A 25312-nucleotide genomic window follows, 5' to 3' on the forward strand; every position below is an offset into this window, starting at 1 on the left:
AATGTTGTCTAACGTAGTAGTAGCCTAGTCAAGGATACCTCAGTGCAGTATTGGCACACAACATTTTATTACAGATCAACAGAACTAAACCTTGAATTTGTAGGTTTAAAATATCCCTCTAGTGCAAGGATATAATCAGTACCACCTGATGAGGTTAGCATAAGGCTAACGTGTGCCATGTTATCTGATGGGACCAGATACAATTTAGCATTATGTCACATGCAAGTAAATTTGACACTTTTCATTGGTTGATATGCATTTTGTGTGTGATAACCCATTTAACTTAAAATGCTTGCTTGTGTTCACAAGTATGGCCCCAGCTTTAGTAGTTTCAGTTTTACCCACCCCACTCAGACTACTCCCAGACAGTCCTAGCAAAATTCCTGCTTGAGAATTGTTGTTTGCGAAAAAGCAATTTTTCCCCATTTTAATGGAAATCTATTACAATAAGGTATTTAATTGATAGCTAGAAATGATTTGATATAGAAACGGCTGCATTGGGCCTTTTAATGACATCATCAGGTCATCACAGCCCGGGAGGCACACATCTGTCATGAGCTGGAGAGAGAGAGATTTAGGAGGGGGAGAAAATGAGTCTCTTTCTCTTGATAACCCTCATTTCTACCCTGCAGTAAGTCAAAGGAATGAATACCCTTAGACGATGCTATGTTTTCAGATCAGTCCTGTGATCGTCTGCCAGATCAGATACCACTTTTTGTTCTCCTTTCTCATCAACAAAAGTGAGAGATGTGTAACTCAAGCACACACACACAGAGAGAGAGACCGGTGGGTCTAATGTAGAGCCGATCTCTTGATCCCATCTGTCTGTGGGAGGAACACACTGCCTGGCCACCTGCAGCATGGCCTGCCGCTTCCAGGGGAGCACCCTAACTCACAGCTCTGCCTGCTGTATGGTGATGTCACGGCTGGCCTGGGGTCAGGTGTGTTGCGGGGTGCTGTTGGGAGGCCTGGACCGTGAGTGACAACAGCGCTATAAGTCCGGCCTAAGCAAGCAAACGAGGACCGGGGCAGTGTGTGTGTGTTTGTCATCCTATCTCTGTGCTGGCCCTGTCCTCTTCTCCTGGCTTTGTTGTGGGTCCTATTGTTTGTCTTCTGCGGTTTCCCTAGAATCCCTCTGGCCCACACACACACTTGTACATACAAACACATCTCCCCAAGTGTTTGGTTAGTGTGATGCACAGGCTAAACATGTACGTTGAGTGTAAGTCCCCAAGCAAGGAAACAGCTCTCAGCTAGAGGAGAAGTGCACCACACCACTCATAGACACCTGTTTGTGTTCTGAGCTCACCTCTACATGGGAAGTGAACTACTAGAATCTCTATTCACCATACATGGGAAATCAATGGAGACCACTCTGTCATATAGGCTGTTTTTTTACATGAGCATTTCAGAGAGTGGCCAGTAGAGGTCAGTGTGGAGTAGAGGTGGAAGAGGGGGACTGCATTTCCTCCGGCCCACAGTTACACCCTTTGTTTTGTTTAATTGAAGATGCAACAGTTAATTGAGCTTGCGTGGTATTTCATAGTTACATGTTAGTCAAGGACTTGAGCTCACATTACTGGAATGATAATCACAGCCCTCTATCCAACAGCAGAGCGAGGGAGCCTGCATCCGCACACCATCCCTCCTCTCCTATCTTCTTTCCTCTCTCTCGCACACATGGGTGGATGCTGGAGTCCCAGTGATCTCTTCCAGATGGTTTACCTCGCCGAGCCACTCTCTGACCCTCCCTCATTCTCTTCCTCTCATTTCACTTTGTTTCTCTCCCCCTTTCTCTTCTGTCTCCCACTTTCTCTTCTGTCTCCCACTCTCTCACACATCCACACACACTCCCTCTCTACTCTCCCCTCACGGTCTTAAGGAGATACTTCCTTGGCACAGCAGACTTCCTCGATCTAATCCTATAAAACAAAGGTTTATTCTGTGGACACTGAGCCTCCTTCCCCGTCCATGTCAGGATTAGGGGCAGTGTGTGTGACTGACTGTGTGTATACATGCATAAGAGTATGTCTTTGCATGCTTTTGTGTTTTTTAAAGTGTGTCGGCACCTAGTACTGACTGTGCAGCCTAGGCTTCTCTGTGACAGTGTACGTGTGTATGTGTCTCCGTATGCGTGTCTCTGTGTCAAATCTAAAAAATCAAATCAAATGTTATTTGTCGCATGCGCCAAATACAACAGGTGTAGACTTGACCATGAAATGCTTACTTACAAGCCCTTTCCCAAAAATGCAGAGTTAAAAATGAAGAAAATGAACCAAAAAAAAGTAAATGGTAACACAATAAAACAACAATAACGAGACTGCATACAAGGAATACCGGTACCGTGTGTGTGTCTCTCTTTCTCTCTCTGTGTGTATGACCGTACAGGGCTGGAGTGCAGGCTTAGCTGAGGCTAGCCTGCGTCTGTTCCAGCCCGGCTGATTAGCCATTAGCCGGTGGCTGGCTCACTCTGGCCTCTCTAATTTCCCTCAGTAAGGGAATCCCTGTGCAGCTCTCCCACCCCGGCCCTTCAAAGCAATCATACAAGGAAAACCACGACCACGCAGGCAGGCAGCATCCCAGCCCTCATTTTGGGCTTACTGACCTTGGGCAGGGAATTATTTTGTCGTAGTTCCTCCGGCCCGTCTAATGCATGCTAACACGCTGTCATCCTATTTGTAACTGAGACTCGGATGTAAACTGAGTGTACAAAAGATTAGGAACACCTGCTCTTTCCATGACATTGACTGACCAGGTGTAAACTATGATCCCTTATTAATGTCACTTGTTAAATCCACTTCAATTAGTGTAGATGAAGGGGAGGAGGCAGGTTAAAGAAGGATTTTTAAGCCTTGAGACAATTGAGACATGGATTGTGTATGTGTGCTGTTCACAAGGTGTATGGGCAAGACAAAATATTGAAATGCCTTTGAAAGGGGTATGGTAGTAGGTTCCAGGCGCACCAGTTTGTGTCAAGAACTGCAACCCAGCTGGGTTTTTCACACTCAACAGTTTCCCATGTGTATCAAGAATGGTCCACCACCCAAAGGACATCCAGCCAACTTGACAACTGTGGGAAGCATTGGAGTCAACATGGGCCAGCATCCCTGTTGAACGCTTTTGACACCTTTATAGAGTCCATGCCCTGATGAATTGAGGCTGTTCTGAGGGAAAAAGGGGACATTAATATTAGGAAGGCGTTCTTAATGCTTTGCACTCTGTATGTCTGAAGCGGTTCTCTCCTCTCTCTGGTCGTGACAACAGACAGATACACCGACAGCAGCAGTGACAGACAGTGTTATCATTTGCTCCACTTATGTAACATTGTATTTTTGCATTTGCACTCTTTACCCGTGTTATCCCATTATTAATGCAACGGCTTAGCAGATGGTTTGTTCTTCATTTTGAACGTTCTACACTGGTAACTGAAGTAAAGCCTTTTAAAAGACCATGGTAAGGATCACTGGTTGTAAAATCTTTGTACCTGTCCTTCGTCAACCTGCCTGTCCCTGTGTTAACCTGTCCCTGTGTCTGTCTTCCCCTGCAGGGCGCCCTGAGCAGCGAGCGGGACTACGAGAGCGTGGTGCTGATGAAGATGAGACAGGCAGCAGAGAGACAGAGACTTATAGATGAGATGCAGAGAGAGGACGAGGAGAATGCAGCTTAGTACCAGGCCCAGGCTGGGATTCAATCCAAGGTGTGTTGTCTATAAGCGCACAGTGCTTGACATTTTAAAGGTCATTTCCATTTGAGCCGACATCTGCGAACGTCTGGGAAATTGCCTTTTAAAAGGCACATTGTCGGTAGTGCAGGGCACAGCGCTTTAACAAGCCTTTCAATGAATCCTGGCCCCAGTCCAGCTCTGCCCAGCCACAACCCAACTCTACTACACACCTGATGCTTTAGTTTCATAAAGCACATCTTGTAGTTTTTATTATGAATTGTCTGTTGAATAAACATCTCCTTTACAGAATGTGTTTTTTCTCGTTTGTCATTCACTGAATTACTACCGGTACGGCTCCGTTGGTAGAGCATGGTGCTTGCACTGCCAGGGCTGGGGGGTTCGAATCTCGGGGCCACCCATATGTAAAATGTACGCACGCAGGACTAGGTCACTTTGGGTAAAAGCGTCTGCTAAATGGCATATTTTATATTATACGTTACCAGCTACTACTGTAATGTAATCTCAACCAGTGTACTTTTTCATCCAAACTTCTTCTAAGACAAACAGGGGAACAAGATTTATACTATGAAGTGGTGTTATCGTAACGTATTTCAAAAGACCCCAAAGAGTTGGTCCATCCAACACAACTACACCAGATCTAAATGCTGCAACCATGTCACTATCACTCTATCTTTAACTGTGAAACGTTCTTTCATTACCATATCTTTGCAGCCAAGAGACCGAGTCGTTTCCCTTGAATGCAATTTGAAGACGTTCATTTTTGTTAAATGCAGTATGTGTGTCTGAAATTAGTTGAGTCTTCCAACAGTCCAAACCACGATCATGTGATCAGAAGATGGGAAAGTCATGGCTATTCCATGTTTAATCGGCAATTGGCCTGGATTGAAGTGGTAGTACTGTAGGCAGGTTTTATGGGAATGCTTGTGGGCTCACGTGACTCTGGAGGCCCTTATAGCAGCGGTGGTTATGATGATTGTTCCTTGGATTTTCTATATCTAAGGCTTTGCACCAATTTACAGAGGCAGTACAGTACTGTACAACTTCAAGGCTGTAAACTGTACTGTTGTATTTAGTATTCAAAAAATGCTTACTCTAAGTTTGATTTACCCTTATGTTTCATTTGTCACATGTTTAGGGGTTGTGCTATAGTAAATACATAAGTTCCTCGAAAGTACCTGAACACTGAAGAGGTCATTGGATGACTGGTTGGCCCACCTAAGGCAGTGAAACCAACTTCAGTCCCTAAAATCAATAATATCATTTCTGTACATCAATGGCATTCATGAACAATATGCTCATAGTGTCATGACCATTGCACTAAGTTGCTCTCTTCTGATTTGTTGCGGTTCCAATTTCAGATGAGTTTCCCAATAGAGGCTGTTAAAGGAGTTGCTCATGGAGGAAGAGGTCTCCTGATTTGACAGGCTACTGCTGGGAGCTCTGGTCAGGGACCTGTCACACTGAGCCAGACTGTGGTCACTCTGATGGGGAAACAGGCTTTGGTAACGGTCTCCTCTCTCCGTGGAACATCCCAAATACAAAATATATTTATTTTGTTGTCCTTCGGGGGACTATGGCGTAATGGTGTCTCAATTTGTGGGGTTGTGGCGTTTCCTCCTGTCATCGTGTTATTTAGGAGCCAGGCGGTCGGTCCATCCCAGTGATCTATCTTCCCGGCACTCCCGGCCTGCCGCAACTCTCTTACACAACAACCAGCTGTGGTGTGGCACGGTGTGGTGTGAGCCATCTGGTCCCTACGCTGCTCTGTCCCCCCTCCTCTCCTACTGCAATATACGCTCATCAGATGGTTCTGTTTATGCATTTGACGGTCTGCCTTTCATATCCCGCCTTTCATATCCCGGAGAGAAAAAAAGCCCAAACATTCATTGTCCAAATTACAACAGAGGAAATACAATTACAGTTCCCCTTCCAGAAACACATCCCGACCGTGCCCTGTGCCAGCAGACTGTGCTGCATGCAAATTAAACGGGAAGACACAGCGTCCCAACAAAGTCCATCCAATCAACAGGAGGAGCCCCCGGCGGCATCTTCACAGCATTCTCTCCTCTTCCTAGGATTCTCTGTCCGTGTGGAAACTGGCAGCTCCTCAGACGCCAGCGGAACCTGGAACTGTCACAGTCACGCCCGCATGGAGAAATTAGCGACCCTTTTGATAGTTATATGGTGGCCAAGTCACAGCAGAGGCAGCAGGCCTGGTGAAGGCTCAGTGATCTGGGGTTAGCCGCAGGAGCTGCAAGTGAGCCTCTAATGAAACCACCCAGCAGCAGAAGGGCTGGCTCACACTGTCTCTCTCCGCCAGGCCTCGGACAGGCCTCCTGCAGCACTCGTCACACTCACAGGACACAACCTGACTCTAACTTCGCCCTGTGTACTGAGCTTTGACTGGCCCACTTTGAGTCTCAGAAACCACCTAAACGCTGCAGATTTCTCCTGGGCTTGAGGCGAGAAGGCACTGTTCTTACTGTTTTCTTAGGAAAGAAAGTATCTGATTTATCCATCAAATGTAACGCTAACCATATTCTACTGACAGATGGCAGATGGGGAGATCAGATTTCCAACCTGTCCTTTTAGTATACTCTACCTCCTTGAGAGTTGAGACGTGCCTCGGAACAAATCGGATACAAATGACATCAAATAATAGTCACCTTTTTATTATAATTGCCTCACATGCATCTCATTAATCTATATTACCAATGACAAGAACCACATCAATAGCTCTAATCTAATGGAATAGATGTGTGCCATGATGTAGTCAGGATAAAGGAATGTTTATAGACTGGTAAAAGTAAAAGGTAAATATTTGCTTGGCCTAAAGGCAAAGTAAGATAAACTTTGAAACTGATTAATCTCACACTTGACATTCAGGTTCAGTTCCAGATAGTTGCAATGACATGAACTATACTCTCTACTCGGGTAAAATGAATCTTGGTCATTTGAGCTGTAATTCTTTCTGGAATGTACATTGTCCTCTATTTCCCTGAAGTCTGTAAACCCATTGGTATGCTAGATTATGAACAAGCCACTACTCACATATCTATTTGGTAGCTGCTCCAAAACATTGGAGTGCGTCTGAAAGGGACAACAAATGTTTGACAAGTAGCGTCATTATACAAATTCACTCAATTAAGATCCTTTATGTCAAATTCTGTACTTTGCTCCCCTTGCTCAAAAATGACTAGAAGGTAGAAAGAACCATTACATCACTGAGAGAACAGTAGCAGAATGAATGTATAGAATCCTCCGCCTTGATTTGTAATGTAATATGTATAGTATAGGTTTTCTCTGTGGCCCCTCGTTGGACGGAGGACACTACAACCACAACCTCGTGGCCCAGGAGGACACACTCACACTGACCACCGGTCAGGTTATGCAGTCTGTCTCCTTGTACATGCACCACACCAGCGTCTGTCCCACGCCAGTCATGGTCACCACACGGAAGCCAATCTTCTCCAGCTTATCCAACACCAACCGCGGAGAGTCGTCCACGTGGTACTCCGAGCTGCAAGAGGCACAAAGCGTTGTTTTTCACGACCTGTAAAACTCATTGTAAACTCTGTCGTCTGGAGTGCTAACACACGCAGGAGGACTCAGAGACAGGATTTTGTTTTTGTGATTATTCCCTCAACACCTTTGGTTAATTTCCCAAAAACACTTGTGGCAGATCCGCAACGACAACATTTCCTTGTTCTGTGTTCTGTTGGTCTGTTCCCAAACTAAAGAACGGCAGTCTCCTTTCTGCTCTGGTACAACTGAACTTTCACTGCTACACCATTGTTCCATGGCTCTGTGACTGGCTCAAAGGTTTGTCATGATGTTGGGCTATGAAAGTAAGAGCCATTTCCTGACACAGTAAGGATGGATTTCGCTACACCCGCAATAACATTGCTAAATAAGTGTATGTGACCAACAAGATTTGATGTCACTAGTGACATACTGAACACTCACAAATTGTTCCCCAGCATGGTGGTTTTCCTGGCTCCCAGGTAGTTCATTATGGCTGGATCAGAGTATTCATCGCCTACCATGGTTGGCCCAGTCTCCTGAAAAACAACACCTACAGTTGTAGTGAGAAGTTTACATACACTTAGGTTGGAGTAATTAAAACTAGTTTTTCAACCACTCCACATTTCTTGTTAACAAACTATAGTTTTGGCAAGTCGGTTAGGACATCTACTTTGTGCATGACACAAGTAATTTTTCAAACAATTGTTTACAGAATTGTTTTCACTTATAATTCACTGTATCACAATTCCAATGGGTCAGAAGTTTACATACACTAAGTTGACTGTGCCTTTAAACAGTTTGGAAAATTACAGAAAATTATGTCATGGCTTTAGAAGCTTCTGATAGGCTAATTGACATTTGAGTCAATTGGAGGTGTACCTGTGGATGTATTTCAAGGCCTACCTTCAAACTCAGTGCCTCTTTGTTTGACTGACATCATGGGAAAATCAAAAGAAATCAGCCAAGACTTCAGAAAAAGATAGATCTCCACAAGTCTGATTCATCCTTGGGAGCAATTTCCAAACGCCTGAAGGTACCACGTTCATCTGTACAAACAATAGTATGCAATTATAAACACCATGGGGCCATGCAGCCGTCATACCGCTCAGGAAGGAGACGCGTTCTGTCTCCTAGAGATGAACGTACTTTGGTGCGAAAAGTGCAAATCAATCCCAGAACAGCTAAGAACCTTGTGAAGATGCTGGAGGAAACAGGTACAAAAGTATCTATATCCACAGTAAAACGAGTCCTATATCGACATAACCAGAAAGGCCGCTCAGCAAGGAAGAAACCACTGCTCCAAAACAGCCATAAAAAAGCCAGACTACGGTTTGCAACTGCACATGGGGACAAAGATTGTACTTTTTGGAGAAGTGTACTCTGGTCTGATGAAACAAAAATAGAACTGTTTGTCCATAATGACCATCATTATGTTTGGAGGGAAAAGGATGAGGCAAGCCGAAGAACACCATCCCAACCGGGAAGCAGGGAGGGGGGTGGCAGCATCATGTTGTGGGGGTGCTTTGCTGCAGAAGGGACTGGTGCACTTCACAAAATCGATTGCATCATGAGGAAGGAAGATTATGTGCATATATTGAAGCAACATCTCAACACATCGTTCAGGAAGTTAAAGCTTGGTCGCAACTGGGTCTTCCAAATGGACAATGACCCCCAAGCATACTTCCAAAGTTGTGGAAAAATGGCTTAAGGACAACAAAGTCAAGGTGGCCATCACAAAGTCCTGACTTCAATCCTATAGAAAATCTGTGGGCCGAACTGAAAAAGTGTGTGTGAGCAAGGAGGCCTACAAACCTGAAGCTTGTGGAAGGCTACCCGAAACGTTTGACCCAAGTTAAACAATTTAAAGGAAATGCTATCAAACACTAATTGAGTGTATGTAAACTTCTGACCCACTGGGAATGTGATGAAAGAAATAAAAGCTGAAATAAATCATTCTCTACTATTATTCTGACATTTCACATTCTTAAAATAAAGTGGTGATCCTAACTGACCTTAAACAGGGAATTTTTACTATGATTGAATGTCAGGAATTGTGAAAAAAAAATGAGTTTAAATGTATTTGGCTAAGGTGTATGTAAACTTCCAACTTCAACTGTACATTATTGCCACTATGTCTCTTTTTTACAGCATTCAGTGTGGCAGACATACTAAAGAGAGATGTCCTTGTTGGTCTGAGGATCCCTTTGTATCCCAGCTCACCTGCATCAGCCTCAATACATTTTCATGATATTTCGTTCATTAATTAGATATTTATGAACATGGCCGTAACTACATATGAGGACACCGAGGTCCGGACCTCTAATTTTTGCAACCTCACCCCCCAAAAAAGAAGAATACAAATAGATTTTGTACACAATAAAGAAAATCAATTACGGGTCAACATTTTAAATATTGCTCCCAAGCTCAGAACGCTTATATTCTTGATCTGACTGACTTCTAATTGTGCCAGCCTCTTCGAACGACTAGAATCATTAACAGTGGGTAGCTCGTTATGTTTGGAGGACGCAGGTGATTAACTATGAGAGGGCGGTTAACCTCTCGCGGTACAGGCCGAGGGCCGGAGACATGAAACGAACTACCCCAACTCGGAGGCGGCTCAAGTAGACAACTAGAGACGCTGCTGGCAGTGTTTGAGAGATGCTGGACAAAAGGCCATTTTAAAACCGTCCTGCCGACTGCCGTGCCTACAGACATCCCCCAAACAAAACAAAAAACAACCCTCGGAGAATGAGTCAGTCAGGTGGCTATCTGTCGGCAGAGACTTTTATTGCCGTAAAGTTGAAAGACTCCGGCCAGCTAGAAGGATAAAGTAAGAAGCTAACGTTAAACGGGTCTACCTCAGCAGGAGCAAGAAATACGCTACTAAGTTCTCAACTTTTCTTTACAGAGAGTAGGCGTTTGGATAAAAGTGTATGCTAAATGGAATATATTGTGCTATTATATTCTAACAATGATGTGGCGCTCAGTGCTGAGGCAGGCTGCAATGCATTCAGGAGAAGGCAGAGGAGACAGAGAGGTTAGTATGTGGCTCCCAAACTTGGTGTCAGGGCCCCATGTGGGTCCCTGAGAAAATCTGTGCTAATCTTATGAAAGGGAACTTTAATAAAATATGTTTGAACATCTCCATGGCCTATCTTCCCTATAGGCCTACATTAACATGCAATCAAAAAGCAAACAAAGTTCTAAAAATGTCATGTTTTCATTGTGTAGAAATGTAGAACTAAACTTTTCTATACCACACACTCACATTTACATTTAAGTCATTTAGCAGATGCTCTTATCCAAAGCGACTTACAAATTGGCTGCATTCACCTTATGACTCACAAACTGAACACAAATAATTGGTTAGAGAGGTCTGAAATATCCCTCATTTGTATCCCCCTGTAGCTTTAGAATGTGCAAAGTGTGTTGACATATAGTGCCTCCCACAATGCAGGTGCTGGCTGCAAGGTGCAGTTGGTGAGAAGCAGTCCCGTGTAACTCAGTTGGTAGAGCATGGCGCTTGCAACCCCAGGGTTGTGCTCACCAACACTTCTGTTACGGCTATACACGTCTGGCTCCCAAGGGCGACAAGTATGAAAATGTATACTACTCACTACTGTGTCGCTCTGGATAAGAGCATCTGCTAAATGATGTCAAATAAAGTGCAGTGACTTCATCAAAAACTACAGGACCTTTGATCACATGATTTTTAGCAAGTTCATGCAGTCGTTGACCATCAGTCACAATTCGTACAATTGTGAAAACCTGCAATACACTTTGAAAGGCGTGACTTATTAATAAGAGTGATCCACTCGAACGTGCCCACAGACTGGGCATTTTCATGCCAGTCTCTTCAAAAAGTTGCAAGAAATACGAATCACTGTTGCGTTCTGTTGATGTCTTTCTTATAATAAACTTGTGCAGATTAATTACATTTTAATACATTTTTGAATATTGTTGAATTCAGTTATAAGTCTGGATTCTGTGATTGCGATTCTGTCCGCATCGCGGATTTTATAGGGCCCAGATGCATGGCAGGGCATCCACAATCTCAAAAACAATTGACCCAATATGCACAGAAATAGGCCTATATATTTGACTGAACAGCGAACATGTGTTTTTAATTTGGGGCACAACACTGCCCTGTAGTTAGACTTATTTATTTTGCTTCCACGTTTGCAAATATTACATTGTTGCATAACAGAACATAGGTTGCAATGTAATAAGCGAAAAATGTCAAATCGGCTCCATTGTTGCAGAGCCATTGCCTGCCTTTACAACATATTTTGAGTCTAACATTGCGTGCGTCAACTACAAGCATGCATACTGTATGACATGACGAGAAGAGGAATACTAACCAGACGGATCTGAGTACTAACGAGTACATAGGGCATCGTGGATCTCAACCGTTTAACGGGTAGTCCCCCGGGAAAGGATGATTAGACGGTTACTTCAGAGACGCGACAGTCCCCTTTCCAAGTTGCGCTCGCACTGACAGCGAATGCGGAAACACCCATCGCAATGGACAAATCACAGCTCTCACTCTCAACAGCTGTCAACAAAGCTGGTGTATGTACTCGCGTGTCCAATGTAAGAGCAAAATAAAGCGTTAAAGCTATTCATTTAGGCACGCATTTAAACCTATTGACATGACAAAGTGGACTTAATGTGAACATGCTTTATATTAAAATAATATCTGATGTCATATTTAAGGATTTTTGTTAGACCTATTAAATCAGCGGCAATCATAAATGTAGCACGACTATTTGTTTACAGATATAGGTTTGTTTACATTTCATGGAGATGATATCTGGGAAGTGAACTCTGGTCATGTTGCAATCAGAGTAGCAAGGCTCCCCGTCTGACTCTGAACATAATGCCATGTTCATGTTTTTATCTCAGTTCGACTAAAGTTGTTTATTTTAATTATGTGGCGTTGAAACGGTGCATTATGCCCGCTGTTGCTTCAGCCAAGACATGCATCTGTAGCAATCTTAGTGGTTTCCTATGTGAAGAGCTTCTTTAGGCAACAAGTAAATTGGCTCGCGTAACTAAAATAAAAACCCTGTCTGTCAAAGTTCTAAGAGGTTGACCGAGTTATTTTGTTTTTGTGACGTGTCTCCTGTTTTTTTAAAATTGTGAAATATGAACTTTCGACTTTCCATAGTCAAACACTTATCTTTATCTTATACCCTACTCCCAATATATATTTATCTCCTTTCAATATCCTCACTGTATTGATGAATGGTGACAGTATTTACAGGTCCTAAATATTAGGCTATTATATTGTCTTTTTAGTTTTGTTACAAAATACATTTTGATCCAATATGCATCAAGGTGCTGCTACTACACAGTCCTAATCAACGTGTTACTACACAGCCTGCACTGTGATTTTGTCTGCATGCAGTACTCAACCATATTTTTACTGTCTAGAACTCTCCTTTTCTGAGATGTATTCATTTCTCTTTAAGAGCAGAAAAAACTCATTTGGATTAGTCTTCTAAGGCTGTGGGGGAAATGAAAGACAACCTAATAGCCAAAGAACAATGGATGGGGACATTGATAAAATCAGCAATATGAATGCATTGTCCTTTTGATGACAAGAGGACTTGATAATCAGTTTGGCTTTGCATGTCATGCTCAGTAGGGTGGGTAATTTATAGTGTGTGATCACAGCTTGATATTGCTCTGGGAAGAGCTGAATGGGAGGCAACCAGACTTAAATGTGGTTTTGGCTGTTGTTATTGTGAAAAACACATTATTAAAAAGATGTAACATTGTTGTTTTGCGATTTTATACATTTCTTGGAACTCAATTTGAACAGCTTGTGTCAGATATGATATATCACTGACAAATTATAACCGTGCTGTCTCAAACTTAGTTGATGTCTTTATCAAAGAATGTTTTCTACACTGCATTACACAGTGCATACTAACCCTAACCCAAGCTGATGAATTCAGGCTATGCATTCCCATTGACACAGGTGGGAGGTTTGGTGAGAAGATTGCCACCTGCTGGCTTTGTAGACCAATGCCATCAGTAGGCTTATTCTAGTGTTAGTAGTAGTGTTAAAAGGGAAAGGTGGTTTCCCAGAAAGTGTCTTTTTCGTCTTTTTATTGCCCCCTGAAGAGCAGAAAAGACTTGATTCACAAAGGAAAACAGGAAACCAGTGGGGATGTCGCTGCTGTAGTCCAAAAACAAATGAAAGACTCCTCCTGCCAAAAAAACTCTCTCGTAGAATGTGTTCCTGGGGCCCTCTGAACATCCTGTGGTTCTCTGAGGGACTTCCTGATCTAGCTCTTCTGTTGTGCGTTATTAGAGCCCAGGGTCACGTTTACTGTGACCTGGAGGGACAGCAGGGCTCATGCTAAGAGCAGCCTACCCAGCCGTTGGAAGCAGTTTACTGCTTTGACAAGGATCTCTTCTTCACCTTCTCACCACTGAGAAGCAGTGATGAGGGGAGAGATATTATTTACTGTCTGAAGAGTACTTCCCCACAGACGGCAGTAAGAAGAGAATACTGCCACATGATGAGGAAATGTGAGGCTCCCCTTGGCCCAAAAACAGCAGTAGCTCAGTCCATCTTTATGAATACCACAAACTCACAGACACATTCTCACTCACACACACTCAATCATGTTTCTTTGCTGAATGCAGAGGAAGCCCATATTTCACAACTTTTTGGCTTGCTACGTCCTGCCACCTACAATGCCAATTTCTAGATGTTTGCTTACTCTATGGTTGCAAAAGACACATTTATGTTTCCTACCACAAAAATCTAAAATACACATGCTTGTCCTTTGCAGAAGTATGATTTGTACACAAGGCATTGCACTGATAAATCGGTCGATAGTCGGTCGCCTGCCGTTTCTAGTGTGCGGTTTCTACTTGTTTTTGATAATGGCATTGTATTTATCATTACGTTGTTATTGATATGTAAAACGATTGCAATACATGCTTATTAGAATGCTTTGCCTTGAACCATATGACGTCTCCAAATGAAAAGTCACAAAGATTGGATATAGGAAGCACTTTCTATATCGTTTTTTTTATAACCTACCCTTATAATGGACCAAACCCAAATGAATGATTCTACATCTGCATAGGCTGGGTTTCTGTATAACACTTTGTCACATCTGCTCATGTCAAACTGGCTTTTTAAATATATTTGATTTGATGTTTCTTTCAGAAGCTTTCACTGTTCACAAGTCAATGAGACATGGAGGAGTAGTCCTCTTTTGGATGAGTTTAACAGTTCTCTTTAATTGATTGGCTTCACCCTGACATCTCACAAGATGTACCTTTGGACAGAGGGAGGACTTTTCACATGATACTTATGAGGCCCCAGCATCCCATTGAGCAATGCAGGAAGCCAATGGCTGAGGGATTTATTTGCTGTGAGGATCAGTGGGTGGGGACCAGAGACGAAGCTATCATACTAGACCTAGATGCTAAAGTGATCTGTTTAAATCATGGCCGTTTTTTTTTGTGGGCTGGGATGAATTATACGAGACAGCTAAGGACATGAAAGATGTCCACTAAGTGCTTACTGAAAGAGAAATCAAATAGTCAGCAATAAGCATCCAGCTGCAAGATAAGAGATTCAATTATGAGAGAGCATAAGCAGGCAAACCTCCACTTGTACAGTGAAAGATCATGGTGTAGACACAGCTACAGTCTCTCCTTGAACCCCACATTACATTAGCGTGAGCTCGATTCAGTGTTTGTCATAATTCATAACTAAAAGCACGTTTATTGTAGCTGGAATAGAAATTAACAGTTACTAAATGGCATGGGAAAATCTCTTTATTGAGACATGCGTCTGCTTGCTTCGCAAAGCCTCAGCGAGTGAGTGTCCAACAGCTTTAAATCGAACCACACTGAAGTGGAGATAGAAGAAAGAGAAAAGTGTGGTGAACTTTATACTTTACAGTGACATTGTTGCATTGGGTCTTTAATAAAAGCAGACAAATGACCAATGTGCGTGTGTGTATACGTGTGTGTGGTTCCCCTCAGGCCTGCGCCACAATCCCTGTGCTGTCCGGTGCTTCCTCCTACCTGACATGTGGAGCGGCTCTGAGAGGAGATTTATCCTTGACCTAATTTCTGCTCAGTAACTTACCTAATTATGCTCAACAGCTTACATAAAGTAGCCCTCTGCCATAAATATTACCCAGCAGTCTAGTAACACCCTTGGGGACTCCTGTCTCTTACAGACCACTGTGCTCTCTCTCCTGTGGCTGTTCAATGTATCGTACCTGGTTTTTGTGTACTATCCGTAGACTGAGATTTGTTTTCCACTGGACGACGAAAGAATGTCTTTTTTTTTTTACAAGATCTATCCTCCTCCATTGCTATACTGTTATGGTATTGGGAATAATGGCTGGCATATAGCTTTTTGGAGAACGGGCAATTTATAGTATCATTCTCCTCCTTCAGTATCTGTTCCCTCAGTATTCTGGGCCTGGGTCTGGTCTGCATTCAGCAGGATTCATTATCAACAGTCTGGCCTGAGGTGGTTCTGGATGCTTCTGAGAGCACAGAACACTCCTCTGATCCTCTGTGATATTTCAACACAACAGTCCTGGCAGCCACTTGCTAGTAATTCATAGAAGAAGAAAAAAAATCTCCCCTCAAAAATACAGAATGAGGGAGTTGTTTCGCAGAAGGCAATCATAAAACAGAAAGAACATATTTTAAAACAAGACATATTTTGACATGATAGTTTGAAAGAGGGGGAAATGAAACAAAAACAACGTCAAGTAATTATGTACAAGTAAACATTTCCTTTTGCTTTAATGCCTTAACAATGCAGGAAAAATCCAGTTAAAGGCTTTATTGGGAGCAGTTGGTTTCATTGAAGGTAGTAAGGAAGTGGACTATACAGTATGTCCTCCACATCTGTCAACTGAGGATTGTGAATGGGTTTTAGTATAGGGCAATTCCATGATAAAGGAATTACGTTGAGACTCAGATTTTTCACTTTAAAATGTATACCAAACAAAAAACATTCATTTCAAAGTTTAACAAACTCTATGCACAATGACTACTTTTAACAATTTCCACTGAACATTTTACAAAAACACGTTTATATGAAGAACTATGCAGAGGTTTGGTAACAGAATTAAACTGAAGGAGATTTTACCAGGAGAGTTTTCCAGTCATTTTTTAAATGTATTATGTAAATTGTTCAAAGTACTCATTATGCATGGAGTTGTATAGTTTGTTAAACTTTGAAATATTTTTTTGTTTGTTTGGCATACATTTAAAAATGAAAAATATGATACATTTAACAAGCTAATTAGACTAAATTGTCTCTTCAACACCTCAGCATGCCCAAGACTAGATAAAAAAACAAATACCACAAGTGGTTGAAGCCTTTATTCCAAGTTATTTAGCCACCACAGAATATTGGCATTAGACTTCAGCTTGTTGAAGAGGAAAAAGAGCATCTCAGAGGAAGCCTTTGATTCAAGGAAATACCAGGGAGCACATGACCGTTTGACAAGTGTGTGTTGATAGTGGGAAACGTCCAGGTCTCTCAGCCCCTTGGTGAAGTTTTGACCCCTTAGCGCTCTAGTTTAGCTTCTCCTCCATCAAGGAGCAGATGAGCCCGAGGGACAGAGGGTGAAGCAGGACAACCTGGAACCATACATAATGCCATGAGTGCTGATTCCCATAAAGCGCTGGGGTTGACATCATGGTTTTTATTATGGTGCAGCATGTGGTTGTTGTTTATTTACCAGCCTGCAGAGTTAATCTGTTCAGTGGATCGTCTCTGGATAGAAAATGGACGCTCTTAAAAAACAGCAACAACAATCTGCAGAGAAACCCAAAGGGACAGCTTGATTTTGTTAAACGTATAACAACAAGACGGCAAAATAGTTGTCCAGACACCTGGCCTTCCACAGCACAGGAAGCAGGGAGAGGTCCCCTGGTTTACAGTGGAAATATGTCTGGCTGGCCACCATGTTCCACACTTAAGGTTATGTGAGGTGTTTTTGCATGACGCCATTTTGGACAACAGCTGGAGCAGCTTCGCTCCAACAGAGCATGAGAAGAGGAACAGTAGTTTGAACAGAAGACAGAATAAAGAGGGGATACAGGCAAATGGAGATGAAAACGCATTCTATCTTTGTGGGAAACCTCTTCAGGTCTGGTCTTGTGACATCACCTGACCAAATATTGTCATACTCCAGATACTAATGTCTGTGATAAAGTCTTACTTCCCCTTGTGAGAGCAATGTAAGTGTTTGTGATTTATTGAGACTGATAAACCAATAACTGATTTGCCAGCTACAGAGGCTGACATAAAATGGTTCTTCTCAACATAGCCTGCCTTTATTTTCCTTTAATAAATCATTGTGTTCTGGAGCCCATTGAAATAAATGGCCTCTGGTTCATCTCCACTTAACAAAGACACCACTCAGTCTAAGAGTGACCAAGTGGGAAAACAGTGGTGGTTGGTGAACCCATATAGCTGTGGCCCTGCACTGTGTGACATATCAGACCACAGAGAGAGAAGCCCTGTTTATACCTGGTTCTAACATGCATCCTTTGTCCTGTTCCTGTCCACTTTCTGATTGTGCCCACATTTTTACTGACAATTAAAAAATGCATTGTGATCTGATTGGGATCAGATCTTCCTGACCACCTCTGGAGGTAGTCAGACATGCATTGTGTCTGGATGACTTACAAGTGTAGACGGATCTTGGCAGTGAAACCATTTAAATCCTCATTATCCCGCCCTGTAAAATCATTGACAAATGTCACCATTCACTTATGCCATCAATATGTGTCTTAAAATAAATAAGTAAATATTATTTGGAAAAATAGCGGTGAAATAATTTACTTAAAGGGAGGGACATGGAAATTCTGGTCACAATGCGGACACAGTGGGTGGATAAGAGACATGTGTAGACACATTGCTGAAAATGTGGGCACAATCAGAATGTGGACAAGATCAGGACAAAGGACAAAGGACCCATGTTAGCACCAGGTATAAACAGGGCTAGAGAGAGAGAGGCTCACAACAGCATACTGTATTGTGAGGTGAAAAAAGGCTTGAAGGGTTGCAGCCTTACTGTAGCTTCAGCTCTCGATTTAGAGGCGTACAGGATAAATTGAGTAAATTATGTGACAATGATGTAATTGGACTACTGGCTTTGATGAAGTCCATATGTCTGGGGGGGTTCTCATGGAACAAGTTCTCTCTGGTACCTTTCAAATGAGGAACCATACGTTGTACCCCCTCTAGAAAGAAAGCCCAGAGAACGTGACCACAGCACTGCTGGAGAGAACTGACCATTACCAAGTCCTCTGACCTCTCAGCATTATACATGTCTTTATGAGATTAGGCTACAATGTGCAGGAGGTACTGTAATAGTTCTAACTCCTGAATGGGATTTATTGTAGAATTTCAGAGACATGAGATGTTTAGATTGCACAACTACGGTGTGTAGAATAGAGGTTCCATTCTGCATTGCACTATACAGTATAGACTGGGATTACTGACAATCTGTCAACAAATCTGGTTCATTACGTTTTTGTGGTAGGTAGATATGATTTATTGTTGCAATTTTATTGTTTCAAAAACACTTCCGCAAACTGACCATTAACACGTTGGAATACTTGGGAAGAGCATAACTCATGAGTTGGTACTGGAACTCATTTCATTTCCAGGAAAATGTGTATTTTCTATGTGGTTTCACCAGATGATTCATGCTGTTGAGGTAATAGTCACATTCTTCACTGTGTTGGGAGGGCTGCGCTGTCCCAACTGGTCCGAGACCAATACCTCACTGACACTTATCTAGTTCATCATTTGCTCCCATTTTACAAGCTCTGAGGTGCAAGGTCATGGTAAACACACACACACACACACACACACACACACACACACACACACACACACACACACACACACACACGTATTGTAATAAGTGTGTAGGGACTGGGGAGGATGAGTAACAAGGGCCACAATACATAGCCTCCATTTATTATCTCGGCCTTCCCCCCTCTTTTCTCCATCTCTCACTCATGGGAGAGAAACCACATGCATAAAAATCCTCTTGTTGCGTCAGACAGCAATGCATGCCATTGTTTCATCATTCAAATGCTGCATCTTGTCCTTGCTCCATTTAAAGTATTCACCCCCCCCCCCACAACCTTTATAACAGGGTGATGAAATAACTCTGCCATGCCTCCACCAAGCCTAGAGCCAATGATGATATTTCTGACCATGTGGTCTGGTCTATCTGCTATCCTGACCAGCAACAACCTCCGGCCCCATGTTTTAAGACTTTAGGACCTGAAGTTCTTCCTGATCAGATCATGCGGTGAGGTAAAACTCCTGTCCCTGAAGCATGCAGAGTATTTCTGTGGCTTTCCAGGAAAGAGGAGTGTGTCCCTGAGTTTGGAGAGAGCTGTTTATGTAGACTCAGCACCATGGCGGGCCCCCTCTCCTCTCCTCTTCTCCATTCCTTCTTTCCTCATCCCTCGCTTCCTCCATCCACTCATCACAGAACACATGCACCAGCCTGGGGTGAGCGGCTGCTTCTGATTCTGGGTAATGGCCATCCAAACTGGGCCACAGCCTAATGAATCATTTCCTCCAACATACTGTGAGAAAATCACTTTCAGAGTTTTGGGGTAGGGGATTCAGTGTGGAGCGCTCTCTCTTCTTCTCCTCTCCTCTCCTCTCCTCTCCTCTCCTCTCCTCCTCCTCCTCTCCTCTCCTCTCCTCTCCTCGCCTCGCCTCTCCTCTCCTCTCCTCTCCTCTCCTCTCCTCTCCTCTCCTCTCCTCTCCTCTCCTCTCCTTCTGTGAGGATGAGCCAATCAGCCAATCATGTGGTGAAATGCAGTACAGAGCCAGCAAAGCAGAGAAGGTTGTATAATGTCTTTTCTTGTGCTGTGTTGTTTCTTTGATGCCGCAAACTTGTTAAATACGATACTCAAGAACCAAATAAGCATGTGAGTGTGGAAATCAGATGTGAATTAAAATGTTTACGCTTGGTCCTCTCTAATGGTGTGCCCACTCTTCTACACCCCTGGGGGCTATAGAGGATCACGCGGCCCAGGTCACCCTCCTTACCCCCCCCCCCCCCACACACACTCATACACATACGGCAGCAGCCTGCTCTCTGTCACGTACCATCTCCCCCTGGGTTCCTGGACCTCCCTGCTTCTCAAGCTGTGTGACTTGGCAGCTCTCTCTCCACAGTACACAGCACCCGGGAGGTCACTGTGTGTGTGTGTGTGTGTGTGTGTGTGTGTGTGTGTGTGTGTGTGTGTGTGTGTGTGTGTGTGTGTGTGTGTGTGTGTGTGTGTGTGAGAGAGAGAAAGAGAGATATGGTGGGGTTACACACTACAGCACAGCTCCATGACACAGGTATACTGTATATTACTGTGTAACTAGACTCAAACTCCCCGCACTGGGGGAATATTCCTGAACACTGATTCCCTCCTCAGATTCTCATTGATGCTGTAATGGTCCCTGTTCCCTGCTGTCCATGTTAACTCCCCTCCACAGCTATGTATGGCTTCCCCACACATAGTCCGTCATATGGGCCTTGTCCTCTGCCCCTCTGGGCTGTTTGGCTTGGCAGCCTGCCCTGATCTGTCCAGACTCATGTCCCAGTCGTCACGGTACAGTTTTAGGACTATTTTCATGTGTGTTGTATGTTGATGCCTTGGAACCCCTCATTTACAATCCCCAGCCCACTCTTCTAACTCAATGTCAATGTGGTCCATGGCAGGCAGCTGGGCCTAAGGATGAGGCAATAGTGAAACTGAATCCCACAACAAGAGCTTTGCTTAACCCTGATGTCCTGTTGCTTACCCCAGCCTGGACCTGGACCCCACTGCTCCAATCGGAGAGTCAGTGTCATGGTCCACCAGGAAAATGAGCCTGTAATGGGCCTGCAGTTATCGCTCTTCTCCCGACGTGAACAAAAAACAAACCAGATGACTTAACCCTATCAAGTCACAAACACAGATTAATGTATCTGTTTCAGGATCTCTCGTCCCGTGTGGCTCAGTTGGTAGAGCATGGTGTTTGCAACGCCAGGGTTGTGGGTCCGATTCCCACAGGGGACCAGTACGGAGAAAAAATGTATGAATGTATGCATTCACTACTGTAAGTCGCTCTGGATAAGAGCGTCTGCTAAATGACTAAAATGTAAAAAATGTAAATGCAGTAGAAAAAAATACAATATTTGTTTGACGCTATCAAAATAATAGTGTTTTTGACTAAAAGCTTGAAAGCAAGTATGGGGTTGTATTCAATGCTTTTTGGATTTAAATCCAAACACAAGAGCAGACCAGCGCAATCTCTCCTGGAACTTGCAGTGCAATTGTTGGCTTAACTGCCAGCTACTCAAGAGCACTGCATAATTCTTCAGCTTTTTGAGCATTCTTATATTACCAATATGAAGATCTGCCAACGTTCAGTGAGCTTTATGTTTTTTTTTTATTTCCCCCCTGCATGCGAGTTTTCTTCCAATGCCCTATGCCACAATAACTTGCCTAGTCAATTAGTGGTTTTGGCAGCGAACCTTCCTTTTATTCAGTCTGGCCACCTCCAATAATACATGTCCTCAGCACACATGGATTCCCATCAATAACAGGGCCATTTCCTCAATCTGTGTGTACCAGTTACCATGGGGGCTGGCACAGCTGACAGATAGCTCTCCTTACTCCAACTTTGTTATAAACGCGGGTCTGCATGTTGCCCAATCCCAGCCCTGCCTAGTACCTAGAGCGTATCATTTCTGGATGCAGATACAGCTGAGGATTGTGCTGACTCTCTCTCTCTCTCGTTCTCTCTGACATGTTGAACCCAGCTCATTCTCTGGCCAACACACATTCAGTTATCCTAAATCTCTGTGTTTTTCTTTGATTGACTGTCCTCTTGCCCATATTCCACTACTTTTCACTCTAAGATCTCTCTTTATCCAGGAATCAGTCCTCGTGAAGAGCGTTTCTCATGTCATTCAGTTGGAAACGTCTCCAGAACTAACAGAGAGGAGGCCATCAGTCTAGATAATGAGATGATTGAGCACCTTCCACTTTGAAGGAGCCTTTGTTGCAAGAATATTTGGATTGGTCACCGTTATGGATTATATAACTGTCTCCCATGTTCCCTAAACTGAGCCCTAAACTGCCATCTACTCATGTCTCTTCTCCTCTTTGTCTCCTCCTCTTCTCTCTCTTGTAGGGGCCCAAAACTGTATTTTGGTCATTCCACCAATTCGGTGCCTTTTGAGAAGTGTAACTTGGGTCCAAAAAACATTTGATTTCACCTAATAAAACAAATTGTCATTAAAAGCATAGTTTCAGCTTCATAAAAAACATATCAAGAGGTTAAATAAAAAAAAGGCTATAAAGCCTATCAAGTTACAAATAAAGTAACAGGGTTGACGGTAACAGGGTTGATGATTTCATCATAAATCAACCATAAATCCCCTTGTGAGGACAGAGGAATGGAAACTTGTTGTGTGCAACAGTCAGTGGCAATTGAATGCAAGCTTCACAAAATATTTTACATTGTTAGAACATTTCTAGCCTGTCTATCTTTGGGTAATAGGTTTGAGGTATTATGCTCGACCCGTTCAGTTTTTCACCACAAAACACTAGAAAATGGCCAAAAAGAATAGAACCAGCTCACCTGCTTTTACATTATTATTTGACTATTAGATGTTTAATGTTTCTTTTGGAAAAAAATATTTAAGAAGGAATAGTTTCACCATATTGAAAAGAGTTTAGTTCACGGAACAGGGTTGACCTTAAAATGAAGGAAATATGTAAATGAATCACTAATCACATTAAATAAATAATAATCTTCAGAAATGACTTTGACAAAGCAACAAAATAACTAGGGGTTGAGTGGGTTAAAATCTCCCTAGAAGTTAGAGGGTGCAGGGAGGGACATGTCAAAATGCTGAATTTGACACTTTAACAAGTCTTTATTCATAGAAAAAAATCTGATTTATTTAATTGTTCATGTTGTCTATATTAAAACCTGTTAGGTATAGGGGGCAGTATTTACACGGCCGGATAAAAGACGTACCCGATTTAATCTGGTTATTACTACTGCCCAGGAACTAGAATATGCATATAATTATTGGCTTTGGATAGAAAACACCCTAAAGTTTCTAAAACGGTTTGAATGGTGTCTGTGAGTATAACAGAACTCATATGGCAGGCAAAAACCTGAGAAGATTCCTTACAGGAAGTGGCCTGTCTGACAATTTCTTGGGCTTCTTCACTCTCTTTATTGAAAACTGAGGATCTCTGCTTTAACGTGACACTTCCTACGGCTTTCATAGGCTCTCAGAAGGCGGGAAAAAGCTGAATGATGTCTTTGGAGCCCCTGGCTGAAAAACATTAGCGCCTTTGGATAGTGGTCGATCAGAGAACAATGAGACTGGAGGCGCGTGCACGAGGCGACACCATGTTTTTATTTTCTCTGTCTTTGAACGTAAACAGGGTTTCCCGGTCGGAATATTATCGCTTTTTTTACGAGAAAAATGGCATAAAAATTGATTTTAAACAGCGGTTGACATGCTTCGAAGTACGGTAATGGAATATTTTGATTTTTTTTGTCACGAAACGCGTCGGGCGCGTCACCCTTCTTTACCCTTCGGATAGTGTCTTGAACGCACGAACAAAACAGAGGATATTTGAACATAACTATGGATTATTTTGAACCAAACCAACATTTGTTATTGAAGTAGAAGTCCTGGGAGTGCATTCTGATGAAGAACAGCAAAGGTAATCCAATTTTTCTTATAGTAAATCTGACTTTGGTGAGGGCTAAACTTGGTGGGTGTCTAAATAGCTAGCCCGTGATGGCTGGGCTATCTACTCAGACTATTGCAAAATGTGCTTTCACCGAAAAGCTATTTTAAAATCAGACATAGCGATTGCATAAAGGAGTTCTGTATCTATAATTCTTAAAATAATTGTTATGTTTTTTGTGAACGTTTATCGTGAGTAATTTAATAAATTCACCGGAAGTTTGCGGTGGGTATGCTAGTTCTAAAGGTCACATGCTAATGTAAAAAGCTGTTTTTTGATATAAATATGAACTTGATTGAACAAAACATGCATGTATTGTATAACATAATGTCCTAGGATTGTCATCTGATGAAGATCATCAAAGGTTAGTGCTGCATTTAGCTGTGGTTTGGGTTTATGTGACATTATATGCTAGCTTGACATTATATGCTAGGGTGTCTGATTATTTCTGGCTGGGTACTCTGCTGACATAATCTAATGTTTTGCTTTTGTTGTAAAGCCTTTTGGTTAGATTAACGAGAGTCTTGTCTTTAAAATGGTGTAAAATAGTCATATGTTTGAGAAATTGAAGTAATAGCATTTCTAAGGTATTTGAATAACGCGCCACGGGATTCCACTGGCTGTTGAGTAGGTGGGACGATTTCGTCCCACCTACCCTGGAGAGGATAAAAGGCACTTCATTTAATATAACAGGCTTTTAAAATTCAATATTGGCGCACAATTATACTTAAAATATCAAAGGCAAAAGGCACTATTTTCGTGGAACGGTCCACCTGTCGTTATAACCATATCTCTCCCCTTCTTCCCTTGCTCCAACCTCTTTTTCTCTTGTTTCTCACTATTTCTCTCTCCCTCTATCTCCGTCTCTCCCTCTCTATCTCTCTCCTCTCTCTGTGGCCAGGGACAGCAGCTGGCTGCACTTTGTTAAGCGACCGTGAGTGTGGACGGGTGACATCACTGGGGGGACGTATCTTTGAACAAGATCTACAGGCGAAACATTACGGGCTTAATGCCCTCATTACCATGGACATGGGATCATGATGCAATCAGAGGCCTTTTGGCTCTTTTATCTATCTCTTATTTTCCATTATCCTCAGTTATTATCTAATCCCTCTAACTATGTTCCCTGCAGCCCATACCTTGGAGTTCTACCGCAATTCTGGACATGGAGCAACAATCAGAGGGTTTTGGGTGACCTTTTCTGTGTGTGCTTGTGTGTGTGTGTGCATGTGTGTGCATGCAAACTGAAGTGCATGTACGCTTCGTTAATGTGTGTGAATAGGTTGGTGCACGGCTCCA

General features: G+C 42.8%; 2 protein-coding genes across 3 annotated transcripts in view; one reads left to right on the forward strand and one right to left on the reverse strand.

Annotated features, from left to right (window-relative positions):
* The window catches only part of djc17 (DnaJ homolog subfamily C member 17), a 53823-nt gene extending 49850 nt beyond the window's left edge, over positions 1–3973 (forward strand). The window contains exon 10 of one of the 2 annotated variants that reach the window (XM_045723305.2): positions 3548–3973. In XM_045723305.2, the coding sequence (XP_045579261.1) occupies positions 3548–3667 (120 nt within the window). In that variant the 3' untranslated portion in view covers positions 3668–3973. 2 annotated transcript variants of the gene reach the window in all.
* Positions 3974–6341: 2368 nt separating this feature from the next.
* Positions 6342–11775, reverse strand: LOC106610850 (GTP cyclohydrolase 1 feedback regulatory protein). Its single transcript, XM_014210482.3, has 3 exons — positions 11572–11775; positions 7652–7746; positions 6342–7205 (listed from the first exon to the last, which is right to left on the reverse strand). The coding sequence occupies exons 1-3, from the start codon at positions 11605–11607 to the stop codon at positions 7067–7069; spliced, it is 270 nt and encodes an 89-aa protein (XP_014065957.1). The 5' UTR covers positions 11608–11775; the 3' UTR covers positions 6342–7066.
* Positions 11776–25312: the final 13537 nt, after the last annotated feature.

Source organism: Salmo salar, chromosome 09 (genome assembly GCF_965601325.2).
Source record: "Salmo salar chromosome 09, fSalSal1, whole genome shotgun sequence".
Classification (NCBI taxonomy): Eukaryota; Metazoa; Chordata; class Actinopteri; order Salmoniformes; family Salmonidae; genus Salmo; species Salmo salar.